The sequence below is a fragment of the Vitis riparia genome, chromosome 6 (assembly GCF_004353265.1).
Source record: "Vitis riparia cultivar Riparia Gloire de Montpellier isolate 1030 chromosome 6, EGFV_Vit.rip_1.0, whole genome shotgun sequence".
Taxonomy (NCBI): domain Eukaryota; kingdom Viridiplantae; phylum Streptophyta; class Magnoliopsida; order Vitales; family Vitaceae; genus Vitis; species Vitis riparia.
The window spans coordinates 20,645,081-20,662,973 of record NC_048436.1 but is presented as its reverse complement, the minus strand read 5'-3'; the positions used below and the strand labels follow the sequence as shown (position 1 = coordinate 20,662,973).

General features: G+C 38.6%; 2 protein-coding genes across 7 annotated transcripts; both read left to right on the top strand.

The window, feature by feature from the left end:
* Positions 1–1,560: 1,560 nt before the first annotated feature.
* Positions 1,561–10,271, top strand: LOC117916522 (copper-transporting ATPase HMA4-like). 5 transcript variants are annotated; one of them, XM_034832595.1, is made up of 9 exons: positions 1,561–1,796; positions 3,147–3,436; positions 4,080–4,825; positions 4,950–5,421; positions 5,489–5,656; positions 6,846–7,100; positions 8,184–8,306; positions 8,844–9,329; positions 9,467–10,271. In XM_034832595.1, exons 2-9 carry the CDS (start codon positions 3,179–3,181, stop codon positions 9,887–9,889), a joined length of 2,931 nt encoding a protein of 976 aa, XP_034688486.1. In that variant the 5' UTR covers positions 1,561–1,796; positions 3,147–3,178; the 3' UTR covers positions 9,890–10,271. The 5 variants fall into 5 exon arrangements, with proteins under 5 accessions (XP_034688486.1, XP_034688490.1, XP_034688488.1 ...); XM_034832599.1 differs by lacking the exon at positions 1,561–1,796 and adding an exon at positions 1,960–2,031; XM_034832597.1 differs by lacking the exon at positions 1,561–1,796 and adding an exon at positions 2,256–2,357.
* A 369-nt stretch (positions 10,272–10,640) lies between these two features.
* LOC117917158 lies at positions 10,641–13,912 on the top strand. Of its 2 annotated transcripts, XM_034833411.1 has the most exons (3): positions 10,641–10,778; positions 10,855–10,950; positions 11,293–13,912. In XM_034833411.1, the coding sequence occupies exon 3, from the start codon at positions 11,322–11,324 to the stop codon at positions 12,684–12,686; it is 1,365 nt and encodes a 454-aa protein (XP_034689302.1). In that variant the 5' UTR covers positions 10,641–10,778; positions 10,855–10,950; positions 11,293–11,321; the 3' UTR covers positions 12,687–13,912. The 2 variants fall into 2 exon arrangements, with proteins under 2 accessions (XP_034689302.1, XP_034689303.1); XM_034833412.1 differs by lacking the exon at positions 10,855–10,950.
* The last annotated feature ends 3,981 nt before the right edge of the window (positions 13,913–17,893 follow it).

Below are 17,893 nucleotides of genomic sequence, written 5' to 3'. Positions count from 1 at the left end.
AAAAATATATATTCGAGGTTAATAATTTATCAAGTGCAACCCTACTTCTAATTTTATGCTCGTAACTTTTGTTCTACAAGTATTTTAGTTAGAAAATGATTATTGAAAATTTTGTAAATTCAACATTCCTAAATTAGGTAAAATTTTTTATTCATTCCTATTATTAGAAAATTAAGAAGGAAAGAAGTATCATATCTATTTATGAATAATTTTATTTATTTATTTATATTATTAAAATTAAATAAGGAGAGAAATTAGTGCAATGCTCATTTTCACTTAATAAAATGCTAATTGCCCTTTTTAAAATTCTCCTTATTATATACTGATTTCTAGAAAACATGGTTTGAAGGGTTGTTTTACAAATTTGTATCAATCTTCACATGTATATATTTAAAAAAAATTATAATTAAACCATGTAGTCAAATTTAGAGGCAATATTTTTTTAAATGTTTCATTTTAAAATAGAATTATAACTTAATACATTGAGGCTATGTTTTTATTTGAATATTTTATCAAAAAAAAAAAAAGGTATAAAGCAAAGATTTTGCTTCAATCTATTTTTCTTTTATAATTATTTTTTCTTTTTTTATTCCATTTTATACTCCTTTGTGAAAAATTCAAAATTTCATAAACAAAAATATCATAATAGTTTATAATATGATAAATAAAATATAAATAGAATTGTAACGTCTGTTTTGGTAATTATTTTAAAAAATATTTATTGAGAACAAATTTTTAAAATCGTAATTTGATGTTTTGTAAAATAAAAGTTTGCTTGAAAACCTAAAATATTTTAATCAATTTTTAAAAATAATTTTAATATCTAATGTTTTATTTTTAATAATTCTATATGTTTTTATAATTAATTTTTAAAATAGATTTTAGAAAACAAATGAAAACAATAGAAATTAAGTAAAAATGTTATTTGAAAACAAAAAATAATTTTTTGTTATCAAACATATTTTCCTATATTTTTTTTCTAAAGAATAAAAAATTATTTTAAAAACTAATTACCAAACATACCATTTTTTGTCATTTTCAATACTAGAACTAATATAGAAATTAAAACTCAAAAAGACATCTTAAAAATTAAAATATTATAACATTAATTCTCTATCTTATACCACTCATGATGCGAAACATTCAGTAATATAAATCTTAATAAGATACAATTATACGATATTAAGGTAAAAATAAAAATAAAACAAAAATATGATAACAATATTATTTAATAAATTGACAAAAATATGATAATAAAATTAATTATAAGTTACGAAACATGAAACTATTTACAAAATTCAAAATAATGAAATCAAATGGGACCATTTATAAAATGTGAAATAACGATAGTATATATATATATATTGTTACTTTTATCATAGTTCTATACATTTATTTTATTATTATTTTTTTTCATTTATTTTTGGCTATGAAATCCCTTGTTTGGAATAGAATTCCACAAGATATATCATTTTACCGCGAGCCAAACACACCCCATTTAAATAATACAAATATTGGTGGGAAATAGAAATAATTAGACGTTGCGGATTCAAAAGTTCAAAAAGTATACGAAACCAAGCGGAAGAGTCCACCCCTTTCTGTGCGCCACACCTTCGTCAACCAGAATCTTCTATTTCATTCTCACAAAACCCTAGCCCTAATCGTCTAGTGTCTACCCGCCATCTTTTTGGGAAACCCTAATTTCTCTCCATCCTCCCTTCCCAAGTCTGCCGCCAAGAGCTCTATCTACTTCACGTGATTCTTCCGTAATCTGACGCCCGGATAAGTCCAAACAGGTACTGCTGCATCCGCATGAGTCCATGCTCCATTGATGTCTGCTCTGCAATCTGGGAACTTTTCTCTGTCCTTTCTATTTGTTATCATGTCAACTCAATATTCTTAGTACTTTGCTTTCTGCTACGTTGTCAAATTTTCAACCTTTTTTTTTTTTCTCTTGAAATTTAAGGTCTCGATTTCACTTTTTCGGCTTTGCGTTGTTTTGATTCAACTTCTTTGCTCCTGAAATTTAAGGTCTTGATTTATCTCTATTCAGGTTTCCCCTGTTTTGATCTTATTCGTAGTTTGATATTTGTACTTTTTATAGAAAATTGCATATAGGATTTCTTGGGCTCCTTTGTTGTGAATGATTGTTGATTCTATTTTATTTTTTTATTTTGGGAATCGAAGTTATACTAATATTCGTTTTTGTTGGGTTTGGGTTTGGGTGCCCAAATGGGTTGATCCAACCCGACCCAATATATAAGAAGTGGGGGACCAGGGGGAGCAAGCAGTTTCCGGGAGTTTTAAAACTACCCGGAATCTGTCGCTATGAAGCTATCTTTCTCTGAGAAAATCAAGTATAATATTCTTCTTTCCCATCAGTTTTTTTCTTTCATTGAAGGTTTTTGGTACTTGGTATTTCTGAAAAAGTACAAGTATGAAGTTTTTGGATGTATGTTTTAGCTCATTTAATGCGTACGATGACCAGTTTTTGTTTTGTTTCTTTGGGTCTTAATACGTTCCTGTTGGAGTTTTTCCTTTTCCTTTTTCTTTTTTTAATAATTTTATTGTTTAACTTATCTTTTATGTTTGGTACTCCATAAATGTTAGTATAAAGTTTTAAAAAAATATGTTTCAGCTGAGTTTTTGTGATTTAGATTAGTGACCTTTTAGATTTTAGAAAAATATTGAGGTTTTAATTTTTTATTGCTGGGTATCTGGTTTATAGGGGTACAAAGTTTCTTACTTTATGTCAGCTCCTGCCCTGCTCAGGAGTGTTTTGATAATTATTTTATTATTTTATCCTCTGTTTGATTGTTGAGAAAGAAGAGGAAATGAAAAGAAACAGAAAAAATGTCAATGTTTTCTGTTGTTGACTTGTTGCTTCTTTATAGTGAGGGATTGAACTCCACTAAGCTGTATACGTGTATCAGGCTCAGACGAAAAGTCGAAGATTCAAAATTTTTTTGTTGGTTGTATTATTTTTCCGTACTTTTGTTATGTTTTGTCATCAATCAAATGGAGCTCAGTTTATGAAAATATTTGGCAGTTTATATTGCACTGCTTGGAGTAGGAAATGGGAAGTTGGTAACTTCAAAGATGAAGTGTTTGGCTTTGTAGTTCTGATTTATTTCTCTGTTATTCAGGATTGAAGAATAGGCATCCTTGGAATAAGGAAATGGAGATCAATGGAAAAGATGAACTTAAGCTGCCTCTGTTGCAGCCTCTGGATGGTGTTGTAGTTACTGCATCTCAACCAAGTACCATCATAGACAAGAAAATTAAGACGGTTATGTTCAAAATAGGGAATATAGCGTGTGCGTCTTGTGCAACATCCATAGAATCTGTACTTCTTGAGCTTAATGGGGTTGAGAGTGTTATGGTGTCGGTGCTTCAAGGTCAGGCTGCTGTTAAATATATACCAGAACTCATTACGGTAAGTCATCTTTGGCAATGCAGCTGAATTTTTCTTGAAATTTTTCTTGAAATGATGTATTGTGCGAGTTTTATAGGGCAAATCAATTCTTTGATCATTTCGAGATCTCAGGATAACTTGGTAGCCTTTATATGGAAAATCAATTTTTTGATCATTTTGTGAGTTTTATATGGCAAATCAATTTTTTTTTATCATTTTTAGATCTCATGATAACTTGGTAGCTTTTTGTGTTTCTTTATGAAGAGTTATTATTTTTCACTGGCTTCATGCAGTATAGAATAACATGAACGTGAATTTGTTTCTTAGAATGCTATTGACTATGAATGAATACCCTTTAACTTTCTTATGCCTGAGCATTTGATGCAAGTGTGTTTAATGTGTGCATGTCCTTAAGAGAGGCAAAAGCACAAGTTCTACTCCCTTAAAAATTTTGTTTGCTTCATTCCAAGTATGATATACTCTAGCAGATTTGTGGACACCTTTACAAATCTTGAGTTAGATTACTAATATTTTTATGCTAAGGTGATGTCTTATTTCCTAGATGATGAATTTATGGTTGTGGTTTCATAGTTTCTGGATGTCTATATTCTGGTTCTTTATATTCTTGAATGCTGGAAGCATTTACGTTGGAATTTTGTTTTAGGCAAATGCAATTAAAGAAGCCATAAAAGATGCAGGTTTTCCAGTTGATGAGCTGCCAGAACAAGAAATAGCAGTGTGCCGTCTCAGAATTAAAGGCATGGCATGTACCAGCTGTTCTGAATCGGTTGAACATGCTCTTTCATTGGTTGATGGAGTTAAAAAGGCTGTGGTGGGTCTAGCTCTCGAGGAAGCAAAGGTCCACTTTGATCCAAGCATCACTGACTTCAATCACATTGTTGAAGCAGTAGAGGATGCTGGCTTTGGAGCTGATGTCATAAATTCTGGGAATGATGTGAACAAAGTGCACTTGAAACTTGAGGGGATCAGCTCTGAGGAAGACATAAACATAATTCAATCCTATCTTGAATCAGTAGAAGGAGTGAATGATGTAGAAATGGACTTGGCAGAAAATAAGGTAACTGTCAGCTATGACCCTGACCTTACTGGTCCAAGGTCCCTCATATGTTGCATTGAAAAAGCTGGACAGGGCTCCAATTTTTACCATGCAACCTTGTACAGCCCTCCAAGACAAAGAGAAACAGAACGTCAACAGGAAATTTGGATGTACAGAAACCAGTTTATCTGGAGCTGTCTATTTTCAATTCCAGTATTTATTTTTGCCATGGTACTTCCAATGCTTCATCCTTATGGGAACTGGCTGGACTTCAAAGTTCAAAACATGCTTACAGTTGGGATGCTCTTAAGATGGATCCTTTGCACTCCGGTGCAATTCATCATTGGTAGAAGGTAATAAAATAAAACTTAAAATTACAGCTTCTTGCTATTGGTATGTTTTATGGTTTGAGAATTTCTGATTTGGAGATGATTTTCTGAAACTCAATAATCTTCTTGCTTTGCCTGTGGTTGACAGATTTTATGTGGGTTCATATCATGCATTGAGACGAAGATCTGCTAATATGGAAGTTCTTGTTGCACTGGGCACCAATGCTGCTTATTTTTACTCTGTTTATATAGTAATAAAAGCATTGACTACAGATATGTTTGAAGGAAATGATTTCTTTGAGACTAGTGCAATGTTGATATCCTTTATTCTGCTAGGAAAATATTTGGAGGTTGTAGCTAAGGGGAAAACATCAGATGCCTTAGCAAAGCTGACAGACCTTGCTCCTGATACGGCTCATCTGATAGCATTGGATGATGAAGATAATGTAATATCAGATATCGAAATTAGCACTCAATTGATACAAAGGAATGACATACTCAAGATTGTTCCAGGGGAAAAAGTTCCTGTTGATGGCATTGTTGTAAATGGTCAAAGCCATGTGAATGAGAGTATGATCACTGGAGAAGCAAGGCCAATTGCTAAGAAACCTGGTGATAAGGTACACCTTTGTTGTTTTTCATATTTCTGATGTTCAAAGACAAACCATTCTTTTTTGTGATTTATAGGTTATTGGTGGGACTGTCAATGAGAATGGATGCATACTGGTTAAGGCTACTCATGTTGGATCAGAGACTGCGCTCTCCCAAATTGTTCAACTAGTGGAAGCGGCTCAGCTTGCCAGAGCACCTGTTCAGAAATTAGCTGACCAGATTTCAAGGTTTTTTGTACCTACTGTGAGTTCATTAGTCTCCTTCATCCCAGATTCTGTTTGCTTGCTGTTTGAATCGTTTGCTCTTGCTTTAAGTTGGTAGTTTTTGCTTTTCTTTTCATTTAATTTATTATAATAAGCTCAAAATTGGATTTTTTTGCTGTCAATTTGGAGATGTAACTGTCATCTGCATGAGGATATCAACTTTAGATACTTCGGTCCCTGTTCTAGTCTTTCCAGAAGCTTGTTCCTGGGTTGAAGTATTATCAGAAGAGCTGATGCTTTCTATGAGAATATATATGTTTGTGTGTTCATATGCACCATATGTTTATATATGCATATTTCTCCTACTCTTTCTTTTTTTCTTGTTCGTCAGGGTCTATTCATTTCAGTGCTCATGATGTATTAACGAGTGCATGCTTCTCTCGTGGATTGATGATAAACATACAATATAGCCATGACTGCATACCTAGCCGAATAAAACAAGGAAAAGCTGGCTCTGAATTACACTGCTTCATTCTGGAATAACAATACACTATACACACACACATGTACACACATAAATGCGTATGTATATTCTAGTTTGTGAAGCTGATATAAATTGGAACAGTTAAGACAGATTTTGAAAACATGTACACTACTTCTCCAGAGCTTTGCCTTGTGAGAAATACCCCACAAAAAAGGCCTAATGCTTTTTTCTTGTGCAAATTGCTGTCATTGTTATAGGCACTCTGAAAAAGGAAGTTATGCACATCTGCTTGTTGCAGAGTGTTTAACAAACCATAATATAGAAGGAAAAAGGGAAAATATAATCTGGGATTCAGAAAATTACAAGGATGAAATTAATTGATATTATACATGAAACTACTGCCAACTACGTGACAAATGTATAAAAATCATTCTGTGTTTTAATTATTCAAATGAATGCTGGAAAATATTTTCCGTTGGTTTTCAGAAATCTGCCATGGTATAAGTTGGAGGGTTGGTTTTCTTTCAATCTTGGACCAATCTCGTTTAGTTAAAAATATTATTCATAAACTCAGTTGCTAATATTTGCATTTGATTTTATTTCCTATTGTTATACCTGTATCCTATCATTTTTCCATCGATTTAAGGAGCATAAAATTTGTGCATTATTATAGTTTAGTACAATTCTATTTTCCAGGATGGTTGCTTGTGTGGGAAATTGATTTTGTTCATTCACCATGTGCCAGGTTGTTATAGTAGCATTTATAACGTGGGTGACTTGGTTCACCCTAGGAGAACTTGGCAGCTACCCGAAACATTGGATGCCAAAAGGCATGGATGGATTTGAGCTTGCACTGCAGTTTGCAATTTCAGTGCTGGTGGTGGCTTGTCCATGTGCTCTGGGACTAGCAACCCCTACAGCGGTTATGGTGGCCACAGGGAAGGGTGCTTCGCTAGGTGTGCTCATCAAGGGTGGAAATGCACTTGAGAAGGCGCACAAGGTAACACCACTATTTTCTGCTAACTACTAGGGATGAACAATAGGGATTTGGATTTGATATTAATGTTCGGTGTTTAGTACTTTGTTGAACAAAAAAAAAATGGAAAAAACCCACCAATAAGTCTGGTTTGGGGCTCAGGAAAATAGGAAAATGGGCATGTTTTCTCTTGGTATCAAGGAAACATAGATATGAGAAATGGACCTTGACTGCACAGAGTACTGGATGTTTGCAGCACAGAGATTGCTAATTTAATTTATTTATGCCATACTCCTTTTTTTAGGGACTGCTTTCCTGGATCTCAGCTGGTTGTCAATGCCCCATGTAACTCATATTAGTAAATGACTAAACAACATAGCATATAGGCACTGTGGTATTAAGAAGTACATGCTTCATCTAACCATGGCTCCTCCATTTTCATGATTTGTTGTTCCCTATTAAAACAAATAGTCTTTGTTGAGAACATAATCTACATTTCTCTGAAATGAATTGAGTCTGTTTTAAAATTCTCTGTGGGTTGCTTCTAAGATTATATTCCAATGGGAGAAAATGATCCTTTCTTGAAAAGGCTATTACCTTTGTCCAAAATAAAACAATTTGATTTATTTTTTTCTTTTCTAGTGGGATGCCTAGGCCAGTTTAAAATACTTTTTACTGGCTTTAACTTAAAGCTAAAGTCATGATTTCAAAGGAGCAATCATAGTATTACAAAGGTTCCATTAAAAATGAAACTTCTTTCTGCATAAGCTAAAAAAAATGCTTTCACAAGAAGTAACATTGTCATTGCTTCCATTTTATGCTCGTCTTTAAGCCAGAAGCTCTTTTAATTAAATTACCCAAAAACACACTCAGAAGCTTTTATTGTAGAAAAAAAGGGGGAAAAAAAAGAGCTTTTGACTCACAAGCTTATCTAAATAGCCTTATTTTCTTTTTGGAAACTATCTAGATTATGCTTGTCTTATTCTCATCATTCCATGCATCATTTCACTAAGATTAGCAGCCCATTATTATATGCATTATGACAAACAGCTACTCTTTTTGTCTTTTTCTTGATTTTTAACTGAGCATTATTGTTTGATCCTTCAGGTGAAAACAATTGTCTTTGATAAGACAGGGACGCTGACAGTAGGAAAACCAGTGGTTGTTAGTGCAGTGCTCTTTTCCAGTTTTTCGATGGAGGAATTGTGTGACATGACTACTGCTGCAGAGGTGAGTTGAACGTATTTAGGATTCTGTTTTGGTTTGAAAATTTTGGTATTTTAGTTCTTTTTTTTATTTTTTTATTTCAGGAACCAATTAGGTAGATGTTGTAAAAGTAGGTCTGAAAGGTAGTTGCAACAAAAATGCTCTGCAATCATTCCAAATAATTCAGAACAAAATAATTGAAATTTCAAGTTTTAGTTTTCCTTTTAAAGAAAAATATATGTTTTCTTTTTCTGGTGTTTGTTGTTGTTGGCTCAAAGCAATCCATGAAAAAGAAAAGAAAAGAATGTCCTGACAGCATGCCTTTTTTTTTTTTTTTTTTTTTTCTGAATATAACTGGAATTTCATGAATAATTTGAGAAATGTATGCACACTGCATATGATATTTCTGAGTTGGTTATTTGCTTGGCAATAGAGTTTACTAATGCATGCACAGTTGAAAAGCAATGTATATGTATGGATTCAAGATGTTTTGCAGATTCTTTATGCTGCGGATTGAGAACATATAAAGTTAATTTCTCCATGTTTTCCTTCCACCTTCAGGCAAATAGTGAGCATCCAATAGCAAAAGCTGTAGTGGAGTATGCTAAGAGACTGCGCCAGAAGTTTGGCCCTCAAACGGAACAAATGACAGATATTAAGGAGTTTGAGGTGCACCCAGGAGCTGGGGTTAGCGGAAAAGTTGGTGACAAATTAGTCTTGGTTGGGAACAAGAGGCTTATGCAAGATTCTAGTGTGCCAGTTAGTCCTGAGGTTGAGAACCACATTTCAGAAACTGAGAATCTGGCTCGCACGTGTGTGCTAGTGGCAATTAATGGAAAGGTTGCTGGAGCTTTTGCTGTGACTGATCCAGTGAAGCCGGAGGCTGGGCGTGTAATATCTTTTCTCCACTCGATGGACATCTCAACCGTCATGATGACTGGTGATAACTGGGCTACAGCAACCGCTATAGCAAAGGAGGTTGGAATTAAGGAGGTGTATGCTGAGACAGACCCACTGGGGAAAGCCGAAAAGATTAAAAATTTACAGGTATGCTCATTTTCATACTCCAGGGTGTGGATTCATCAAATATTACTTTTTAAGTTAGCATCCTCTTATCCAGAAACAATTTCTGCTAGATGATAGGAGTACCTTGTTTTAACTATTTATATGAAAATTGAATGCAGATGAAAGGGATGACTGTGGCAATGGTGGGTGATGGAATAAACGATTCCCCAGCTTTGGTTGCAGCTGATGTTGGCATGGCAATTGGTGCAGGGACTGATGTAGCTATAGAAGCAGCTGACATAGTTCTTATCAAGAGCAACTTGGAAGACGTAATCACAGCGTTAGACCTCTCCAGAAAGACAATGTCAAGGATCCGGCTGAACTATGTTTGGGCCCTTGGCTACAATGTGCTCGCCATGCCAGTAGCCGCTGGAATCCTGTTCCCCTTAGATGGAATCCGCATACCACCTTGGCTTGCTGGTGCTTGCATGGCTGCTTCATCCGTGAGCGTGGTTTGCTCTTCTCTCCTGTTGCAGTCTTACAAGAAACCTTTGCATGTTGAAGATGCTCGAGATGTAAGTCACAACTCGAATTCCAAATGAAACCAACCTCATGTCAATCCTCCTTCAGGATGAAGACACACAAGCACTTGTAGATAAATAAATTCCTCTATTCTTCTGCCAGATGGGGCTAGAGGTGTGTCTCCAGAATTTCTTACACTGCATCTTATCAAGAACTGTGAGCGCTTTACATCTTCCAGGTTACTGAAATAAATAGTATTACAATCTAGCAACATTGTTAACATTGTAAACCTAACAATGTTTCTTCCCAGTTTACAATTTTGAAGATCATCAGATTGTGAACTGATTGAAACACCATCTTTTTGAGGAATAGAAACGTTAATCCTCATGAAGTTATGTATGGGAAACTTTTCAAATTTAGAATTACTTATGAGGGAGGTGAAATTTTGTTATTCTGATTTTATCTACTTATTTGTGATGTCCCACATTGCTTAGGAGAAGAAATTTCTTGTACTATGTATATCATTGCTATTATGAGATAATTGCAAGAAAAAAAATAGTAAATTTATTTATATTTCTAACAAAATGAAATACTAATATAAATTCACAAATTAAATAAGAGAAATAATTTTGAATTATCATAATTTTTTATTGCTGATGTGGAATCTTGCACGCCACATCAGTCACCACGTGTAAAAGAATAACAGCCCAAAGCATTCTCCTGACTTCACCAAAGATCTTTGTCTCGATGTTGACGTGGCAAACAACCATCGAATTAAATGGACTAATATGTGACTTCAAGTCGAAGAAACTCATTTTTCAACGACCAATAAGAATTCAATAGGTTTCTCACCTGACTCATCGTCGACTCAGTTTTCATCTTCCCTTTCAGCACATTTCTCTCTCTCTCTTTCTCTCAACTCTTTCAAACCCCTGTTCTTGTAAAATCTCCGTTGTAGATCATCAAATGGTAAGCTTGATGGAATTTGCGTTTTTAATGAAAAAATTGGTTCAATTTAATCATTAATTGTTGTGTACTTTTCCAGGGGAAAGTTCTTTGCGTTAGTTGGAAATTTTCCTGGGGAAATTCGTGGATTCGAACTTTTTTGGGGTTTTGGATAAGCCTCGACTGTGCGATATGCGTAAGAAAGTTTGAATCCTTTGAGGGCTTTTTTTTCTATTTAATTTGAAGGGTTTCTGTTTCTAATCAGTAATTTCAGAAGCAAAGTTGTGAGGCGTTTGTTTATTTCTTAGTTTTTGGGTTACTCATCTGTTTGGTTGGTGGAAAATGGTGGAAAAGTAAAGAATAGAGATTCAATATATATATATTTTTCCGTTGTTTTTTTTGGGGGTGGGGTTCAAGCCAAGTAGTTGTATTAAGAGTGGAATTTTTGTGTTTTTTTTCTTTCTTTTGTTCTAGATATGGAAATTTTAAGATTTGAAGGTTGATTGTTTCCCTTTTCCCTCCATTTTTCGTACTTCAGATTAGGGGTTTGGAACCTAGCGTGAGAAGATGGATAATTCAGGTATGAGGGGTGGGTTTTTGTCGGGTGCGAGTGCGGGAATTTTAGACGTTGAAACTTCTATTCAGAGGCACCAGCAGGCCCAGATGAGTATTCCACCTCATACCCATCACCATCACATGAATGTGATGACTGGCTTTGAGAATGATCATTGTCCCATGGAAGCCAAGGGCTCAACCCCAAAGGGTATTCCTATAAATTATGGTAAAGGGAAGGTGATTGCTCCTGTTAGTGTTGCAAATAATGACAATAGCAATACTAGCGACGAGGATGAGCTAAGTTACACAGAAGATGGGAGCAGTGAGAACTTCGGTGGGGTGAAGGGTAAAAAGGGCTCTCCATGGCAGCGAATGAAATGGACAGATAATGTGGTGAGACTTCTTATAGCAGTGGTTGCTTGTGTTGGGGATGATGGTACCCTTGAGGGTGTGGAAGGACTGAAGAGGAAATCAGGAATTTTGCTGAAGAAGGGTAAATGGAAAACCGTCTCTAAGTTAATGATTAGTAAGGGTTGTTGCGTTTCACCTCAGCAGTGCGAGGATAAATTTAATGACTTGAACAAGAGGTACAAGAGGTTGAATGAAATTCTTGGGAGGGGAACTACTTGTAGAGTGGTGGAAAACCCTGCACTAATGGACTCCATGCCCCAACTATCTGCTAAGATGAAGGATGATGTGAAAAAAATATTGAGCTCAAAACATTTGTTTTATCAGGAAATGTGTGCTTACCATAATGGTAAAAGCATATCAAATTGTCATGATGTTGATCTACAAGGTTATTTTTCACCTCTTGCCAGAAGTTCAAAGGATAATAATGGTTCTGAGGAGGAAGAAGCTGAGGAAAATGAGGACTTTGATTTTAACGATTTGGATAATGAAGAGTATGATAATGCTGATGGGCATGCACAGAGTATGGGGGGGTTTCATCAAAGGAGGAAAGTGAATCATGAGGATAGCAATGCTTGGCTACAGTATGCTGGTCGGGATAGTTTTGAAGTGGAAATGGCTGGGATTTTTGAAGACCCCGCCAAGTCTCCGTGGGAGCAGAAAGAGTGGATAAAGAACCGGATGCTGCAACTTCAAGAGCAAATGGTCACCATCATGGCTCAAGGTTTTGAGCTTGAGAAACAACGCTTTAAGTGGTTGAGATTCAGCAGCAAGAAAGGCAGGGATCTGGAGGATTCGAGGCTGGAGAATGAGAGGATGGGATTGGAGAATGAGCGATTGGTCTTGGAATTGAAGCAGAAGGAATTGGAATTAGATTTAAAGGGTCCAGAAGCATCCTTGGATCCAGCTTCTTTTTGCATTGACGGGCTACAAGGAAGAGATCAGATTGAATTGGGCAGGCATCAGTAGGTCCTGTGTACTACTAGTTGCTGTTAGAATCATGTGTGGGATCCTACTAATCCATTATGCAAGAAAACCATAGATGCTTAAGTGTAAGAAATGCATTAACCTCACAAGATAATGCTTTAGATTTTATTGTAGGAACATATAAAATTCTCATTTTTTGCAAAGGTTTCTGCCTTAAAGTTGATGATCCCTTTTTTCTCCACCTTGGACCTATCTTGTTCTCCAGACCATGTAAAAGATGTTTGAGTTCTTGTGATTACCTGATTGAGTTTTGAAACTGTCTTTTTTTCCCTTTTTTGGCTGAAATATGCAACAGTCGAAGCTTTGCACTCTTTTTCTGTAATTTCAGAATTGGTGGTTCAAAAGGGCCTCTGAAAAACTTCAATTGAATCCAGATATTTGTATAGCATTTAGTTTGCTTGTTTTATCTGGTGGATGGCATCTTTCTTTAAGACCCTCTCAAATATATTTTTCTTGTTGTGTCATTCCATTTTGTTTGCTTGATTGTTATTGGATTCAGAATTCTGATTCATTCTCTACTAGCATTGCAGTCTCTATTATAATTATGGTTAAACTCTCTGTTTGCTAGAAGTTGCTTTGTGCTTCCCAACACCCATGCTATAAAAGGTCTGAAATTTTTCGAGTTAGCAATTTAGTTCTTGTAACTTCTCGACATGTTCATTTTTATCCTGTCCATGGTCATATTGGATGCGTTGGATTTGGGCCGGGTCGAAAGAGGATTAGAGTCACCTAGAGTATACAGAGAGAGGCACTTTCCATTCTACCTTGTCAAATGGCATTGGTAATACAATTTAGAAGAAACCTGGTCATTAGTCTTACTGGGTCCTGAGTTCCTGTTTTCTGCGCAAAATCTTTATTGGTATTACCTGAGTTCTCGGTTTTGATCTTGTATTTTGTGACTTCCAAACAAGATCCTTTTGAGGTGAAGAAGGAAAAGAAATGAGATTAGATGAAGCAGAAAAGGAATAACATTCAAGGAAGGGCAGGTAGTTCTTCACAGAGAAAGGGAGAGAGAGGGAGGAGATAGAGAATGCAACAGATAAAGCCACCAAGATAGGAGCTCCAGCACATGCTGATCTCAAGGAAGGGAAATGCCCTCAACCTCGTGTATGGTTCTTCTCTCTGCATGCAAGTGACTGTACTTGGTACGATCACTTTGTTCTTTGATGAATGTCTCCCTTGCATTGAACAATAAATAAGCATTCCAATGAAATCTTTTCACTTTGATTGGTAGGTGGACCCTGTTTGGTTGTATATGTTCGAATGATCCTTCCAATTGACCATGAATGTAGTGTTTAATTCCTGAATGATAACGGGTCTGGTTGATGATTTTTTGGGTCAAATGAATACAAAGAAAATTAAAATTGGGGTGGATTAAAGGAATATGCAAATTTGAAATTTATGAAACAAGGTGCATTAAAAATATATTAGCCCAATAAACAATAGTCAATGCTAAGTAGTTGAATAATCATAATTGAGAATTAAGTTTTCTGTAATACTTGGAAGATGAGCGAGAGAGTGAGAGAGCGGGCCGGTGTGAGAGAGGGTGAAAGCGATGGGAGGGAGCGAGGCGAGCGGCGTGTTGCAGAAGGATTAGAGGGAGACTCAAGGGCTGATGCAGAAGGTAATGACTTCGTGGGGGTTAGGAGCAGGGCCAAGAAGGGAAGCTTTGGAGTGGAGTCGAAACGGTTCGATGTAGAGGTAAGGGAAAAGAAAGGCAAGGTGCAAGCCCTGATTGTAGAAAGGAAAGGGGGAGTCTCCTCGTGGATCAGGATGGGACCGAACAGTATTGGGTGGTTTATCGATGGTCTCGAGGCTTGTATTGAGAACGTAGGAACCGGATTTTGGGAAAGAAGGTGGAAGGACAGTGGAAGGTCCTTCCTTATGGTGCGCGACCTAAATAAGGGAGGGTTGTTCATTCGGTTAGGGGTTATAGAGGTGGAAAACAAAAGGTACAACATCTATATCCCGAAGGGTAATGGAGATAAGGATGGCTGGGTGCTAATGGTAGAGATGCTTCGCCGTCTGGGGTGTAATGTCGGAGACGAGAGCTCTCAGAAAAAGGGCGCGGCGCTCCTAAGGTCACCAATGGAGAAATTCTATGTGGAAGCTGTGATGCAATCAAAGGAGATGAAGACTGTAGCGGCAAGGGCGGATCTTTGTAAGAGGGGAATGAGCCGGATCATGGGGAAATTGGTCCACTGCCTGGTAGGGAGTTGGGACCCTAGTTCAAGGAAAGAGGTAGATATGAGAGGTTGGGGGATGAAATTGGCGAAGTTTTGGAGACTGAAGGGTAACTTAGGAATTGTGAAATTGGAAAGGGGCAAAGCCCTCTTAGAGTTTGAGGCTCTGGATGAAGCAGAAAAAAACCCTAAGAATTGGGGGTTTCTCATGCGAAGGATCCTCTCTCAGCCTGGAAATTTGGAGGCCTGAGAGTGGGTGTACGTCGGAAGGGGAACAGAGGCGCGAGGCTTGGGTGCGTATCCTGGGGTTGCCAGTCTCGCTATGGGAACGAGATACTCTGAGGAGAATAGGGGATGCATGTGGGGGATTCCTAGATATCGACCCACAGACGGAGACGCTGGAAGACCTGCAGTGGGCAAGGATCTTGGTGAAGCTCAACAAGGAGAGGCCCCCCAACGTCGTGGAAGTGCGGACCGAGGAGGTTTGCTATGAGCTTACACTTTGGTGGGAATTCAAACCCATTGTGAGGACGGCAAGGGAAAGAAAGGGCAAAGGTATCCTCGTTGCAGAAGGCGAGGATGGGGGTGAAGTCCCTGCACGCGCGGGAGGGCGCGTGAGGGGGTTGGTAGGTGACCCAAGTCTCGAGGTCAGACTGCAGACTGATGATGGGACGAGGGGACAGTCCTCGGGGTCGGGTTCGGAGGCGGTTCTGGATTCGGGCTTGATGGCGGATGGGCTCCATGAAGCGGGTGGGCTGGCGTCGCAGAGGGTCCTTGGGCCTTTTGAAGACTCTGGGCCCTCCTTGCCCATGACCTTTCCTAGCGCGCTTGGGCCGCCCCTTCTTGGGCTGTCTTCTGATGCTGGGCGGGCTTTGAATTTGATCAGAGGGGCTGGGCTGGGAGTTCGAAGCCCAGTTTCGCCTCTGACTTTTAATGCGGATGAAGCCCAGTTGAGGGGGGCCCGTCCTTTTATTGGGGCTGGTCCAAGCCCTGTGGGGAGCCTTGACCAGTCATGGTCGTTAGTGATGGAGGGATTGTGGAGGCCTGTGGCTGAGGAGTATAGAGTGGAAGGGAATTCGAAGACAGCTGATGCTCTTCTAGAAGAGGCTTCGAGGTATGGGAATGTCCCTAATTTTTTTGGGCCGTTGGTGTGTGTTTCTCCTTCTTCTTTTTCTGGTCGGACTCCAATGGGGGAGTATTACGACCGTTCTGGGGTGGCTATGGACGTTTCCCAGTGGGAACCTACGGACCGGAGGATGATTGGAAGAACGCCTACAACACTGAAGAATGTGGAGTGTTGGGAAATTTTGGAAAATAATAATGGCGAGATGGAATCCAGTGGGAAGGATCACTGCCCGGTTGGTGTGATGGCTCCAAAAATTAGGGATTGGAGGGTGGACAACTGGGAGGAGAGTGAGCTGGCAAGGTTCAGTCAGTTCTTGGGGTTTTCAACAGTGGGTTTAGAGAAGGACATTATGGATTTTATGGTCAAAATAAGAAGAAAAAGGGAAAAAGTGCACAGTAAGTCTCTCTTAGAAAACTCGAAATTTGAGAGGGAATTGAAGAGACTTGAATGTTCCATCAATTACGATGGGGGAAGGAAGCAGAAAGGTATTGTTCAAGGAAGAGGGGGCCAGTCTCCAGTTGTATCATGAAGTTAAAGCTGGTTAGTTGGAATGTTCGGGGAGCTAATGATAGCTCTAAAAGGAAAGTGATCAAGGCTTTGATTAGGAGTCAAAGGGCGGACTTAGTTTGCATTCAGGAGACGAAAATTCAGACTATGACTGAGGGGGTGGTGAGGAGTCTGGGATCTGGGAGGTTCCTCGATTGGGGGGCTATGGGAGCTTAAGGCTCAGCGGGAGGTATTTTGGTTTGCTGGGACAAGAGATCCTTGGAGCTGCTGGACATGGAGGTGGGCAATTTTTCTGTATCATGTAGGTTGAAGAATGTTGAAGACAGAGGGGTTTGGATTTTTACGGGAGTTTATGGGCCTTGTAATAGGAAAGAGAGGGAGGAGATGTGGGAGGAGTTAGGAGCGATAAGGGGAATTTGGGAAGACCCATGATGCTTAGGAGGGGACTTTAATGTCACTTTATCCCAAAGAGATAGGAGCAGGCAGGGGAGCCTTAATGGAGCAATGCGTAGGTTTGCTCAGGTGGTGGATGACCTTGCCCTCATTGACCTCCCCTTGCAGGGGGGTGTGTATTCTTGGAGTGGGGTAGGGGTAATCAGACTTGGGCAAGGCTGGATTGCTTCCTGGTGTCTCAGGGGTGGCTAGATACCTTCAGGGGGGCTGTTCAGTGTAGGCTCCCTAGGCCTACCTCTGACCACTTCCCTATTCTGTTGAAGGGGGGCGGGATGAGCCGGGGTCCTTTCCCGTTCAGGTTTGAAAATATGTGGCTCAAGGTGGAAGGGTTTAAGGAGCTTCTTCGCGAATGGTGGCAAGGAGGGGAAAGAGTAGGGAGGGCTAGTTTTAGATTGGCGGCTAAAATAAAGGAGATGAAGGAGAAAATTAAAGTGTGGAATAGGGAAGTTTTTGGCAGAGTGGAAGTGAATAAAAGCTCTGCCCTTCGGCAAATTGAGTTTTGGGACAAGGAGGAAAGCGGCAGGAACCTCTCAGTTAGGGAAACGGATCTGAAAAATGAAGCTAAAGAGAATTTTAAGAAGTGGGTCCTTTTGGAGGAAACCCATTGGAGGCAAGTGTCTAGGGAGCTATGGCTTAGAGAAGGGGATAAGAATACTGGGTTTTTCCACAAGATGACCAGTGCCCATTGGAGAAATAATTTTTTGGACAGAATTAAAATTAATGGGGTGGAATTGGTGGAGGAGCAGGAGGTGAGGGAGGGGATTGTCAAGGCCTTTCAGCACCAGCTAAGGGAAGAACCAGGGTGGAGAGCCGACATAGAGGGGCTACCTCTTAATAGTCTTGACCACAGTGAAGCTGAAGCTTTGGAGGCCCCCTTTACTGAAGAAGAAATCTTCTCTGCCCTGATGGGTATGAATGGC

Excerpts from the sequence above, each read along its gene's own strand:
- LOC117916522 (XM_034832595.1), top strand. The coding sequence starts at position 3,179 with ATGGAGATCAATGGAAAAGATGAACTTAAGCTGCCTCTGTTGCAGCCT. Across the intron at positions 5,657-6,845 it reads CAAGGTTTTTTGTACCTACT|GTTGTTATAGTAGCATTTAT; the intron begins GTGAGTTCATTA and ends ACCATGTGCCAG. Across the intron at positions 9,330-9,466 it reads AAAAGATTAAAAATTTACAG|ATGAAAGGGATGACTGTGGC; the intron begins GTATGCTCATTT and ends AATTGAATGCAG.
- LOC117917158 (XM_034833412.1), top strand. The coding sequence starts at position 11,322 with ATGGATAATTCAGGTATGAGGGGTGGGTTTTTGTCGGGTGCGAGTGCG.